This window comes from Phalacrocorax carbo, chromosome 3 (assembly GCF_963921805.1).
Source record: "Phalacrocorax carbo chromosome 3, bPhaCar2.1, whole genome shotgun sequence".
NCBI classification, from domain to species: domain Eukaryota; kingdom Metazoa; phylum Chordata; class Aves; order Suliformes; family Phalacrocoracidae; genus Phalacrocorax; species Phalacrocorax carbo.
Genome location: NC_087515.1, coordinates 123,063,924 through 123,077,280, shown reverse-complemented (window position 1 = coordinate 123,077,280; position 13,357 = coordinate 123,063,924). Strand labels below are relative to the sequence as shown.

General features: G+C 44.8%; 2 protein-coding genes across 6 annotated transcripts in view; one reads left to right on the top strand and one right to left on the bottom strand.

Annotated features, from left to right (window-relative positions):
• The window catches only part of CLIC5 (chloride intracellular channel 5), a 93,349-nt gene extending 87,925 nt beyond the window's left edge, over positions 1 to 5,424 (bottom strand). Inside the window, exon 1 of the mRNA XM_064448200.1 lies at positions 5,298 to 5,424. The gene's annotated coding sequence lies outside the window, so the exon portion shown is untranslated. The remainder of the gene's footprint in view (positions 1 to 5,297) is intronic.
• On the top strand, positions 5,283 to 13,354 carry ENPP4 (ectonucleotide pyrophosphatase/phosphodiesterase 4). 5 transcript variants are annotated; one of them, XM_064448191.1, is made up of 4 exons: positions 5,283 to 5,372; positions 7,080 to 7,944; positions 8,903 to 9,073; positions 11,445 to 13,354. In XM_064448191.1, exons 2-4 carry the CDS (start codon positions 7,122 to 7,124, stop codon positions 11,807 to 11,809), a joined length of 1,359 nt encoding a protein of 452 aa, XP_064304261.1. In that variant the 5' UTR covers positions 5,283 to 5,372; positions 7,080 to 7,121; the 3' UTR covers positions 11,810 to 13,354. The 5 variants fall into 5 exon arrangements, with proteins under 5 accessions (XP_064304261.1, XP_064304263.1, XP_064304262.1 ...); XM_064448193.1 differs by lacking the exon at positions 5,283 to 5,372 and adding an exon at positions 5,379 to 5,782; XM_064448192.1 differs by lacking the exon at positions 5,283 to 5,372 and adding an exon at positions 5,790 to 6,534.
• Positions 13,355 to 13,357: the final 3 nt, after the last annotated feature.

The window sequence follows — 13,357 nt, the reverse complement described above, 5'->3', positions numbered from 1 at the left end:
GCCTCAGCTTTTACTTACATGCTTAGCAGCGCCTCACCTCTTCACAGTTCATAAACAGTCATGTTTTATTCACTGCTGATCTTGCACTAAACAACAAGAGGAAAAGACCTTTACTCCACATTCAGACCTTTCAGGAAGTCTCTGTGTAGGGGACTTTTCTATTTTGGTGCTCTGCTCTCTACAAGAATGAGACTCAAGTTCTTCTGCCCAGTTATTCCCACAGCCATTAACACTCACAGTCCTGCATAATAGGAACAGACTCTAAAACCCAGCACACTCTAGAGGTCCGAGCATCTGCAGCTCCCCACAATTTCTCCAAATGGGAATAATTTGGTGAGAAGGAGGGACACAAATCTTCAGTATGGCCCTGTTCTGCTCCAGCCTTTGGACGGTCACATTTGGACACCCATGATCATCATTAGAACCACGCTGCTACGAAGTGGCACCTGATGAGGGATAAGAAGTTGCATAGGTATGACAACAGTTGAATCTGTATTGTATGCGTGCATATGGAGTTAATTTATCTTCTGAGGCACATGCTTCAGCTCAGTTTCATATTAACTCTTGACACGCACAGCTATAACAGTTTCTGTATTCTATTGTGTGTTCTTGGATGCAGGACTGGAAGGAATACTAATGAAGTTTGCTGACAACACAAAATTGGGAGGAGCTCTTGACACCCTCAAGGGCAGGGAGGCCCTGCAGAGAGATCTGAACAGGCTGGAGAGCTGGGCAGTCACCGACCGTATGGAGTTCAACAAGGGCAAGTGCCAGATTTCACACCCGGGGCACGGCGGCCCTGGCTGTACAGACGCCTGGGGAACGGGGGGCTGGGGAGCAGCTCTGCGGGGAGGGAGCGGGGGGCTCTGGCCGACGGCAGGTTGAACACGACCCAACAGCGTGCCCTGGCAGCCAAGGGGGCAACCGTGCCCTGGGGGGCACCGAGCCCTGCATCGCAGCCGGGCGAGGGGGTGGATTGTCCCGCTCTGCCCCGCGCTGGGGCGGCCTCACCCCGAGCGCTGTGGGCAGCGTTGGGCGCTGCAGGACATTGGGGGTATAAAGCTACTGGAGAGTGTCCAGAGCAGGGCCACAAAGCTGGTAAAGGGTTTAAAGGGGAAACCATACAGGAGCAGCTAAAGTGACTTGGTTTGTCCAGCCTGGAGCAGAGGAGGCCGAGGGCAGCCCTCATGGCGCTCTGCAGCTCCCGCCCAAGGGCAGGAGGAGGGGCAGGCGCTGATCTCTCCTCTCTGGTGACCAACAACAGGACCCGAGGGAACGGCAGGGAGATGTGCCAGGGGAGGGTTAGGCTGGGCATTAGGGAAAGGTTCTTCCCCCAGAGGGTGGTGGAGGCCTGGAACAGGCTCCCCAGGGAGGCATCACGGCACCAGCCTGGCGATATTCAAGAAGCACTTGGACAATGCCCTCAGAGACACGGTGTGAATTTGGGGCTGTCCTGTGCAGGGACAGGAGCTGGACATGATGATCCTTGTGGGTCCCTTCCAGCTCAGGACATTCTATGATCCATTCTATTCAAGATGTAGTAAGGAAAACAATTCAGAAGACAGTGGCTGGTGGAAGGCTTTGATCATCACACCATTTCACACATGCGTCAGCACATCCTTGAAGCAGGCCTCCATAAATCCATTTGTTGCTCAACTAACACTGACCTGGATCTCGCAGCCTGGAGGGGCTGGCTCATGATTCACCTTCACCCAGATTTTACTCTGCTACTGACTGTGTTAAAGGCATATTTAAAGCCAACACATCAGTAAATTTGACTCCGCATAAGACAGACACTTCTCCACTTAGAAGTAGACAAGCAATATAAAGTTATTTTGCACAGGACACTCAACTCTCGTGTTATCAGCAGCTTTTAATTGTTACAAATACCAGGAGTAGTCACTGTCAACAGACATTGGAAAACCTGCTTTACCTGCTGCAGGGCCTGAACAATTACTCCTGATTTGGATGTTCCAAAGCCCTTTATTTGTGGTCTTCCAGTTCCTTTTATAAAACTTTGTTTGCTTTGTGCTCCAACTCCATGGTTGGAAACTCCATCAGAATACCTGAGAGCCTAAGAAATACTGACTTTTTATTCGCCCAACTGCTCCAAGGAAAACATTTTTGTTTGCCTTTAAAATCTGGCATAATTTCAACACCCCTGTGAAACCAAGCACCCTTACAAAGCCCAGCAACCCAGCTTCAAGTGCGTTTATAGCAGAGGCTCTACTAATGGACACAGAGAAGGCAGAGGCACTACACCACTCTGTATCACCCTGTCACGCAGCCTTAGGGATATTGTTCCATAGACCGTTTGAGAAACAGCATGGTTAAGAGCCCTGTTTTGTTTATAGCCTCCATATAAAACTGATTCTTCAGGTTAAATGGGCATGAAAAGCTTAGTCTAACACAGTGCAAGAGCTGTTAGTCACCCAGCCCCTTTACAGTTTTATAAAACCTCTTCCTATTTTTCTTCACCTCAACTATATAAAGATGCATCAAAACACAGTAAATGATGGATTTAAAAAAACACTCAGCAAAAATGGTCACAGAAATCTCTGCAACGTGGATAAAATTGAGAAAAAAAATGGAAAAATATAGGAAAATAATTCCCTTTAAATATTCCGTTATTATAACTCTAGGTAATGAAAATACCCTGCTTTTTCTTAAGAAAACACTTAAGATAAACATCTGAACTATTCAGGTGCACCATCTAGTTTTCATCCGAATAAATGAGCTACTTCCCTTCCACAACACTGCCAATAGGAGGGTATAGCTTCCCATCTAGAAATTAACTTTTGCTAAAGCTAGCCAAACACTGAGAATATTCTGAGGTTGCCTGCCCTTCACTTCCTCTCACTCACTAAATTTCACTGTCACAAACAAAAGTGTGCTGTGGTTCTCAAGCTGCAAATACTCAATTCTGCTACAGCAGTGAATCCGTACAGCTTCTGGCAGGATTTAGTATGGTCCAGGGCTTAGAACTGCAGCCTATACAGACAAGTGTGGGGTGAAATACAATACAGAGAGAGATTAAGGTGAGGGAAGGCAAATATCTTGGTAGTTCCCAGTTTTACTTCTCTTAATGCAACTATACACGTAACTCACCCATTTCTTGCAGGCACACACTGTAAATAGAACAAAGAGCTGTATTAAATATGTGATACTTGTCAGCTAGCCCAGTTCAAAATCCAGAGTTGGTATGGCACGCTGCCTTTATGATTTGTCAAATTGGACACATTACATTAGGCTGGGCTCATGAATAGGCAAAAAACCCAGAGAGGTTTCAAAGCACATGGGTAAAGGTAAACAAGAGATTACTCACACCTTTTAGGACTGAATAGCAAGTATGTTGCCAAACAAGGTTAGCAGAAAAGCGTTGATGCTAAAATTTGTCTGTATCTCTGCATAAAGTTTGTAACAAGACCTCAGTTGTAATTTGATGAAAGTGGCTAGAAGACCGCACCTGTTATACAGTCCCTTAACCTTTAATTCACTCTGTGTAATAAATATTTTGAAGGAAATACAATAAAGTCATTCATAAAGGACACTTCGCTCCTCTACATGATCAACATGTGCTTATTTACAAAGCTGAATTACTGTAACCAAACCACGCTGTCCATCCCTGTCCCATTCCCCCCCCCCCAAAGAAAAAAAAAAAGACAAAAAGACCTTGACTTGAACTTGACATATAACGTGAATAACTGCAAGAAGTCTTATCTAGCTCACCTGGCATTTTTTCTCTCTTTCATAATCCTGTGCTTTGCCACACCTGCTACATTCTGTAAATCAAGGTGAATCAGAGGTATGTCGCTTTATTCAGCCCGTTCTATCACATCTTTAGAGCCATTCCACAGCTGGCATGGACAGGTAGCACAACCCGCCAAACTCATACATATGTGAAAGCTATTAGAAAGAAGGAAGCTCAAATCTACCCAGCATTCAGAATAAACATGCTAGCAGGATACACAGAACGAAGCTCAGATCCTCTACCTATGTCCATCACAAAGCTACAGTCACATCTTTTTCTCAGCTTTTATGACGAAATTTAAAATGCAGTGACAATTCTGTATTACTGAAGGACACATTGTCCCACACAGAGCTGATTTCATTGTTATTCAGCACCAGTAACTTAACAGGTTTTGCAGAATTACTAACACCGTCTCATAATAAGAAGGAAAACCAAGGAAATGTAATTATTTGCCTTAGTTTATGAAGCAAACCTACACCAGGGCCCAAAACAGTCCTCAACCCATCATAGCACACACTGCCTTCCTAAAAGCAGTACCGGCATTCAGAGTACTTTGTTCAACAACACGTTCACAATTCCCTGCATGTATTCTAAGTTTAAGGATAAACCAGCATTGGCACATGAGAGCACAAAAAAGTCATACGCAGGAAAGAATACGAACAGTCAACTTTCAGAGCTGTGTGGCCAAAAGGGAGCAGGAGCTCCGGCGAACAGATTTGTAGTCACGCTGACAACCACGACGGCCTTGCAAAGGCCACAGCCTGGGGCTGGTGCGACACCTGCAAAGGAGAGAAGTTACAGGCATCCTGGGAAAACACAGCACAACTCCCAGTAATGCACCCTGTCACAGCCTCACCTCACCTGACCCCAGGACATCCTTCTGCAGCTGCAAGGCGCCCAAGCAGACCCAGCAAACAGCCTGTGCCCCGAGCGAGCTCCGACCCCTTGCCAGCAGGCCTCACTGTCCCACCTTGGGGGCCAAGCCACTCGCATCCCAGCCTGGGCAGGGGGGGCCTAACGTGCCTCTCATAAAAACCTGTCTTCCCCTGCAACCCACCATGTCTCGCTGCCTGAGACAGCCGCCATCCACAGCACCCCTCAGCAACCCACGGCTCCCTACAACCCCCCTCACCTCAGGCCCCCATGGCTCCCTACAGCTTGCCTCACCCCAGCGCCTCACAGCCCGCCCGCCCTCCCTCCCCTCACCTCACCTTCCCTCCCCTCCCCCATGGCTCCCCACAGCCCTCTCCATCTCTGCTCCCCTCAGCCCCCTCCATCTCGGCCCCCCACTCAGCCGTCCCCCGCACCCCCTCAGCCCCCTCCCCTCCCCCGCACCCCCTCACGTCTCACAGCGCGACGTCCGCTCCGCTAGAGCCAATGGGAGCCCCCGCCAGAAGGCCCCCAGCCAATCGCATCGGGCGGAGGGCGGCCCCCCGACGAGCTCCCCCCGCCGCTCAAGGCCGTTGGGGGCCGGCCGGTCGGCGGGTGCGCAGGCGCTCTGCTCCTCCCCGTCTCCCCCCCCCCACCCCCCTCCACCCCCGGTCACCTCCAGCGCCGCGCCGGAGCGGGCCCTCACGGCGGGGACGGGGCGGAACCGAAGGGGGGCGCGGCGGGTGGGCAGGTCTGTCTGTCCGTCCGTCCGCCGCGTGGGGCGGTTGCGGTGCCCGGGGCAGCGCCGCGGGACCCCCGGGCTCCAAGGCGAGGGGAGGAGGCGCTGGCGGCTGCGCGGAGCTCGGCGCGGGGCCGGGGCCGGCGGGCCGGGGCGGTGCGGGGCCCTCCCCGGGGAGCCGGAGCGTGCGGTGCTCGGCCGGGGAAGGGCTGGGCGCCGAGCGGCTGGGGAGCGCGGCTGGGGCGCGGCGAGGCTGGGGGGCCGTCAGGCTGGTGGCGTTTGGTACGGCTGCGGTACGGCGTGGAGAACACGACGCTTCACAGCTTTGGGAGTATTTCGAAGCGAATGTTGGGGTCCTGAGCCCTACTGCGCTATGAAAAACTCTGGTTCTGCTTTTTAAAGCACTCGACAACGTGAAATGGGTGATTCTCTGCTCCGCTGCTCATTTCTTTCCTTCTTTACCCCCCCCCCCCCCGCCCCTTTAAAGGGGCTGTGTGTTACAGGTCCTCTGTATTAGGAGGCACCTTAATGTTGGCGACGATCCTTTCCTCTAACACTTGTATCTTCTAAACGAATTTTAACTGTTGGCTGCAAGTGGGGGCGATTTCCCCTCCTTTGTGTGCCTCTCACTGCTAAAGCTTTAGCTACCGTTAAACCTACTTAAAATTTAAAATAATACACTCACGGTTTTAAAGGGATTTGGGGAAAGGGTTGATTTAGGCCAGGAGATATTTTTGCAGGTAGGAAGATACCTGCTGTTCCTCCTCGAATCACCCTAGTTTGTGCAAGTGAGATAAAGCAGAAATCTGGAGTTGCGGCTCTTGAGAAGCAAATATGCTGTCTAACAATATTGCAGAAGTTTTTGTGAAACGTGGAATTTCTCTTCCTCTTTTGTAAAGGCTTATAGAATAATAATAGATCTTCTTGAGCAAAGTGCTCCTGTCACACATAATAAGTTGGGGGGCGGGGGAGCTTACAAATCATACCTTGCATTCATAATAGTCATGAATTCCTTAGTGAGAAATACTTGCCTCATAGCTAAGGTTACTAATGATTTTCTTATTTTTTTTTTAGAGAGAGAAATATGCTACATAAAGAACAGGTTTACTGTTATGGTAGATGTACAGCAGCCTAGAAGGAAAACTGACGTAGAAGTTATTCCTGGCGGTTCTAAGTATGGAGTAAACAATGAATAAATAGGAGTGCTGAAAGGCTCAAAAGTCTTTCAGCAACTCGAGAGGGTGGGAATTGTGGAAAAGGAAAGGTGGGAAGAAAAAGAAAAATGATAATTACAGTAGAAAACGAGTTCTGGTCTGAACAGTGATGTGTAAGCAGGATTTAGAGCTGCGCGGGACTCTTAAATGTGGAATTGGAATTGTTCAGGTGCCCGTGCTTGAACACGAGGAAGAACACTGTCTTGGAAGGCAGAATTGTAATAAGACACACAGAACGATGGAATGATCGCTTAGAGAGAGAAAATTCATTTAGTCTGGAGTGAGAAACATCTCATTGCTTGTTAGTTTTAATATATGAAAAACTTTGACAGTATATGAGAAACTTCTAAAGTCAGTAGGGAAATATACTGCTGACTTCAGGTGTTCTTCAAACCGGTTATTTTGCAGTTAACCTCTATAAGGAAGATGTACATAATGTATAGCTAGTTAAACTGGTTCCAGTACAATTATTTTGTGAGACATGCCTTATCTTCAAATTTTTCAGGTGCCTCTGCCTACCTGCTGGAAATACTTTGAAGTATCAACAATGAACTCGATGCTAACATTATTTTTTTCTGGAGTAGTTGCCTGTTGCGCTCACTCTGCTGGTGATTCAGTCTCCAGGTTACTCCTTGTGTCCTTTGATGGCTTCAGGGCTGATTACTTGGAAACCTATAAACTTCCTCATCTCCAGGAGTTCATTGAGGATGGCGTGCTTGTAAAACAAGTTACAAACTCTTTTATCACCAAGACTTTCCCAAACCATTATACCATAGTGACAGGCTTATATGAAGAAAGCCATGGCATCGTGGCTAATGACATGTACGATGCAGATGCCAAGAAAAAGTTTTCACAGTTCAACGATTCAGATCCCTTCTGGTGGAATGAGGCAGTTCCAATTTGGGTAACAAATCAACAGCAGGGAAATGGAGTGAGTGCTGCTGCCATGTGGCCCGGTACCGATGTAAAAATTAATGATACGACCCCTCGATTCTTTATGAAGTACAACTTTTCAGTAACGTTTGAGGAGAGAGTGGAGAAAATCGTTGCATGGCTGAACAGCTCTAATCCAGTAGTCAATTTTGCTACGTTATACTGGGAAGAACCAGATGCAAGTGGGCACAAGTATGGACCAGATGACACTGAGAACATGCGCAGAGTATTAGAAGAAGTGGATAATCATATTGGTTTCCTTACTAATAAATTGAAGTCATTAGGTTTGTGGGACACTATTAATATCATAATAACGAGCGATCATGGAATGGCCTCCTGCTCTGCAAAGAAGCTGATTATCCTGGATAACTGCATTGGTCGCAACAACTATACTCTGATAGACAAGAGTCCCGTTGCTGCAGTGCTGCCAAGGCAGAGTATGTTTTGTTTTGTTTTGTTTTAAAGTCATACACTAAGAATTACATCTTGTTTATCTTACTATTACAAAGTACACGCTATGGTAGACTCTTCACATCTTTTGCAAAACCAGTGTAGTTCATACTGCACAACTGTGATGTAATTTAATGAATAAGCTAAAGAATGTCTGTTTATTTAGGACTTTGGTTTTGGTAATCAATGGGCAAAGGAGCATTTCGTGTCAAATTGCTATGGGTGGTAGAGATAGTCCTGGTACAGCGTATTGAAAAAGCAGATGGGCACTTAGTGCGCCTGCTCTCTTGTTGCTCACTCACTCTATACGGTTGTAATTCCAAATGAGTACGAAATAAGCCCTCGGGTTTATTTAGAATAAAAATTGCCATTGTCTAAACTTCCAATTGGAAATCTAACCCCAACTTTGATCGCTTTACCACTTCCGTTTCGGTGAATGAAACTTCACTTTTCATACTGTGAATTCAGTTTTTGTGGCTTGGGAGTAGTTACTAACAGGCACGACTTAAAGCGTGACGCTGCCGGTCTCAGCTTCCACAACTGCAGCCCGACTGAAGCAATTCTAACGAACAAAACGATTTATACAGTAACAGAATTTAACACTTACTGCTTTTGATAAAATATTGAGTACTTTGGCATGTAGTTGCTTTCTCTTAATTTCTGTGCTTGAGTTTTGCCCTCCCCCCTTGCAAGCCCAGAGGGTAAGTTGAATTGCCCTCCCCCCTTGCAAACCCACAGCTGTGAGGTGCCTGATCTAAAATTAGAGCAAATTGTGAAATCTACCTTGATATGTGTAGCGTTTCAGTAGGGACATGAAAATCCTTTTCTATGTGCCTTTTAAAAAATGACTGTTTTGAAAAAAATGGATCTTAGGTTTAATGACAGGTAACTGCAGTAAACAGGACATAATTTCTGTTTCACATACAGTTTTTTTTTTCTTGGCAGACAAAAGAGACGTGTATAACTTACTGAAAAAATGCAACAATCACATGAAAGTATATCTCAAAGAAAAAATTCCAGACAGATTTCATTATCGTCATAATAAGAGAATTCAACCCATAATTCTGGTTGCAGATGAAGGCTGGACTATTGTACAAAATGAGTCACTTTCAAAATGTAAGTTTCTTTTCCTCATCTGTGCTTTCAGTGGCTTATTTTTAAGAGTTATCTTAGGCAAGTTAGCGGTCTGTCTCGAGCTTCCACTGGAGTGTGGTTTAACTATTTTTTCCATTATAAAAATACATGTATAGGGGAGCATAAATTGAAGAATGCAAGGCATAATGTTTAATGTTACAGTATATATACTAGGAAGCAAAAAAAAAAATGGGAGGAAATACTAAAAATGATAGGAACACGACAATAATGCTCAAGGAGGCCAGAGTTCTTCCTCTTAGGGGCATCAAATAGCATGTTTTAAAGACAAAAAACAGAACAGATGTTACTTCACACAGTGCATTGCTGAGCTATGCACTTTCTTCCTGCTAGATGTCGAATTGCGTGCATACATATATGTATATATATTTCCAGGTGTTTCACATGCAGTTGTTTTTCTTGGCAGACAAAAGAGTATAACTTACTGTAAAAATTCAACGGTCACATGAAAGTATATCCTGAAGAAATTCCAGACAGATTTCATTATCATCATAATAAGGGAATTCAACTTATAATTCTGGTTGCAGACGAAGGCTGTGTAGATACGCACACACACACACATATATATATGTACTTATGTGTATGTGTGTGTTCAGAAAGTGATTGGAAAAATTCTTGGAAGAAAAATCCATCAGTAGAAATTAAACACAGAGATACTGACTTCCAGGAGGTGTCAGAGCAGCCAGAGCTCGAGGCTGGTTGGCACGTCAGGGGTAACCCTGTTGGATACTTCCCCAACTCCCTGTTACACCTGCTGTCAGCGACAGGGTGCTGGGTGGTGTAAACTCCCAGTTTCACCCAGTTTGGCTGTTCCTACTGTCTGCCCTTTGCACGCTTGTGTTCAAATTTTCTCATTATTTGTACAAAAGTACTGCTTTTAAGGTAAGATATGGTTATACTTTAATTTCCCCACAGATTTGCCTCAGTCATCTTTAAACTGACAACACTTAGCACAGGTGTTCTCTAATAGCGGTCTCTTATTTATGGTTAGATTCAATTTTGTGTAGCTAAAAATAGTTAATAAGTGCATATTTATAAGTAACAGCATTGTATCAGTTGAAGTGAATTACTTTCAAAACAATTTTGCTAGCCAAGGCTTCCCAGAAGCAGGTAAGGCAGGTTTTAGCCTAAAAGGCTATTCAGGTGTTGATTGTACTTGCCTTCATGGACAAAGTGGCAGCACAATGATTGGCAAGCGTACCAGTACCTACACTGTATCTAGCAGTGTTGGCACCGACCAGCCCTCCGACTTCAGAGGTGAAAGACAGGAAACCTCACCGGAGAGGGGACTTGGAACAGCTCTGTTCAAAACAAGCGAGTAGTAGAAGGAAAAAAATGTAATGAAGACACATAAGACTGCATTAAAACTAACAAGATGTGGTGCAGCAGTATCTTTGTGGTAACAAACATATTGGTGGAAAACATTAAAAAGTGAATACTGGACGGATATGGAAGTGGTGAGGGTGACCTAATTCATAGGACCTTGACATTTCACATCAGAAATGTCAATGAAGCAGCCAAGGAGCCAGTTCTTGGGGAGACTTGTTAAACTAAGAAATGAAGTCAAAACTTAATGCAGCGCTCAAATACTGTGCTGCGTGTGTTCTGAGAAATTTTTGGAATCTTGGAGAGGTTTTTCAGGCATTATTAGGAAGTTTGACTACGGCTGATTTTTAGCTGTGTATATGCCACCAAAAATCAGAGTGAGTATTTCTTAAAAACCCACCAAATGTGCAAGTACTGGTGACCTCGTAGCCACAAATGTTTTGTTGTTCACCTGTCACAGGCATCGTTATCCTTTGATGGTTTTTTGGTTTTGGCTATTTGGGTATCCCTTCTCCTGAATTACCTAATCTGATAAGCATGGTTTGAGGGTACTTAATGTGCTAAAACAGAACACTGTCAAGGGGAAAGTGCTTGGCTTTTAAGAAGTAATTAGTGTGTCTGCTTTGCAAGGGGGAGATGTCTTTCCAACTATTTGCATTCCAGCTATTGACTTGTGGAATGGCAACATCCTTTTTAACTTTGGCGTTTGGGAAGAGGAGAACCGAAAATGCTGATGACCAAAATGAAAAGAGATAACGGGAGGGGGGAACAAGGAGGGGGATGGGAAGGGCCTCAGCTGAAGACCAGTATGGGAAAAGACTTCTGGGGGTTGGGGAAGAGGGAAGGAACTCTGGGTTCCTTCAGGTTTTGATCCAACAGCAGCTTTTATGTTCTGCGTTATCTGTGGTTAACATGTATGCCTTCTGGGGGTGGGGGAGAGACAGGGAGGGGAATACTTGATATGCAAACAGGAACTGCAATGCTAACTCTGAACTTTGCATTTCTCCAGTAGGCGACCACGGCTATGACAACGCTCTCCCAAGCATGCATCCGTTCCTGGCTGCTCGCGGGCCTGCTTTTCATCGGGGTTACAAGCAGAGCACCATGAACAACGTTGATATTTACCCAATGATGTGCCACATCCTGGGACTGACACCACAGCCGCACAATGGCACTTTCAGGAACACCAAGTGCTTGCTCGCTGACCAGTGGTGCATAAATCTTCCAGAAGCTATTGGGATTGTTATTGGGGCTTTTATGATACTGACTACTTTCACCTGCATTATAATAATCTCAAAGAATAGAGTAGCTCCTGCACGGCCATTTTCCCGACTTCAGTTACAATATGACGATGACAATCCTTTAATTGGATAGCGCGTAGGGAGCCTCGCCTCACGTGCTAAATAGTGATTTCAGGAAGAGAGTTTCAACTTGCACTGGATGGCATTCTTTGACGCACTTTAATGGTATCTGTATAAAATACTGTACAGCCAGATCTTGCTAACTTGCGTGGGTGTGCTACCTGACTAGCAGTCCTGTAAAAATATTTTCAGAACAAAATGGTGAACAGGTGGCTTTCTGCCAAAAGAGATGCTCAACATAGTAAGGATACTTAGTTTTTCATTCAAGCCTTTGAACACTTTCAAATGAAATTCCAGAGTATGAACTAGCCAGGGTAGACTAAGTGAATTTTAACATTTGCAAATGATATTTGGTTTTTTTTTCCTATTAAATTTAAATTAATGTTGACTTCAAGTGTTCTTGTACCTGTATTGGAAAGGAGATCTTTTTTATGAGAGTTAGAAGTTAGTCCTATTTGGACAGTATGTTCTGATTTGTTCTTAAATTTGAGGACAGAGGGTATAGAGAAGACCAAATACTTCTGTTTCCACCTGAAACCAGCCATATGTCAAGAAACTGGTGAGAAGAAAAATGGAAGCCAGTGAGGAAAGAACTGATGTGTGTCACTTCTATTTTGGGCAATTAGGTATGTGGCTCAGCAGTTCTAAAGCTGGGCCGATGGCTCTGATGCTGCTGGAGGTGTCCCTGTGGGTGACTTGGTTCCACAGTTCCTGCACTCGGAGAGTTGGGATGGTCCTTGCTTATCTCAAGAATGTCGATTTGAACTGAGAATCCTTGGATTACTCAGCTTAATGGGCTGTAAGTTTTTTTCAGGTGTAAACTCTGCTGAAAGGTGGTTTTGTAATAATGGTGGTTCTACCCTGTGCACCAGCTGATCATTATCTTTTGAAGGCTGTCATGTGCTAAAAAGCACAACCGAAAGTTTGACATGAAATCACCAAGCAAGAATTCCAAACTCTTATTTTAAACCCTGGAAACTTAAAGGGAAAAGTTAATTTATTTTTGAGATAGGATCTGTTATCTGTAGTGTCTAAGCTGTATAGATGTAAGTTCTGGTGAAGACCAGTGCTAATGGTTCTCTTAATTGAAACTCTTGATTCTTTGTTAATGGTCAAGTCTAGTAACTTGCTATTAAAAAAAAAAAACTAATTTGATTTAGAAAGCCTTAGTGGTACCTTATCTTTTAGTGAGGAAAGAATGTGAGGCTAAATTGTTAATGATAACCCAAAAAGAGAACTACCGTTACCAAGTCCTTTTCCTACAAGTTTGATTGTTTTAAGAACTGATAATTTGACGTGAGAGGCTGAGGTACCTGGTACCATGCAATGCTGTTTCTTGGTCACAAATGCAAATTTAGTGCAGTTGGTATTAGCCACAGGCTACCTTTTAGTGATCCAACTGGGAGGAAGTATGGACTTTAGAGGGAAAGGTTACTTTTAACTGCCTACTGAAAAGATACATTTGAGTTTTAAAAATTATGTCTGGAAGTCTTACTAATTTGTATCTTCCTCTCTGAAGATTCTGTTGCACCGATTAAAAACACAATTCAAAAACTAACCT

Coding starts and splice junctions, on each gene's coding strand:
- ENPP4 (XM_009510118.2), top strand. CDS start 7,056: ATGCCTTATCTTCAAATTTTTCAGGTGCCTCTGCCTACCTGCTGGAAA. Junction 7,945..8,902: donor TGCAGTGCTGCCAAGGCAGA/GTATGTTTTGTT, acceptor TTTTCTTGGCAG/ACAAAAGAGACGTGTATAAC. Junction 9,074..11,444: donor AAATGAGTCACTTTCAAAAT/GTAAGTTTCTTT, acceptor GCATTTCTCCAG/TAGGCGACCACGGCTATGAC.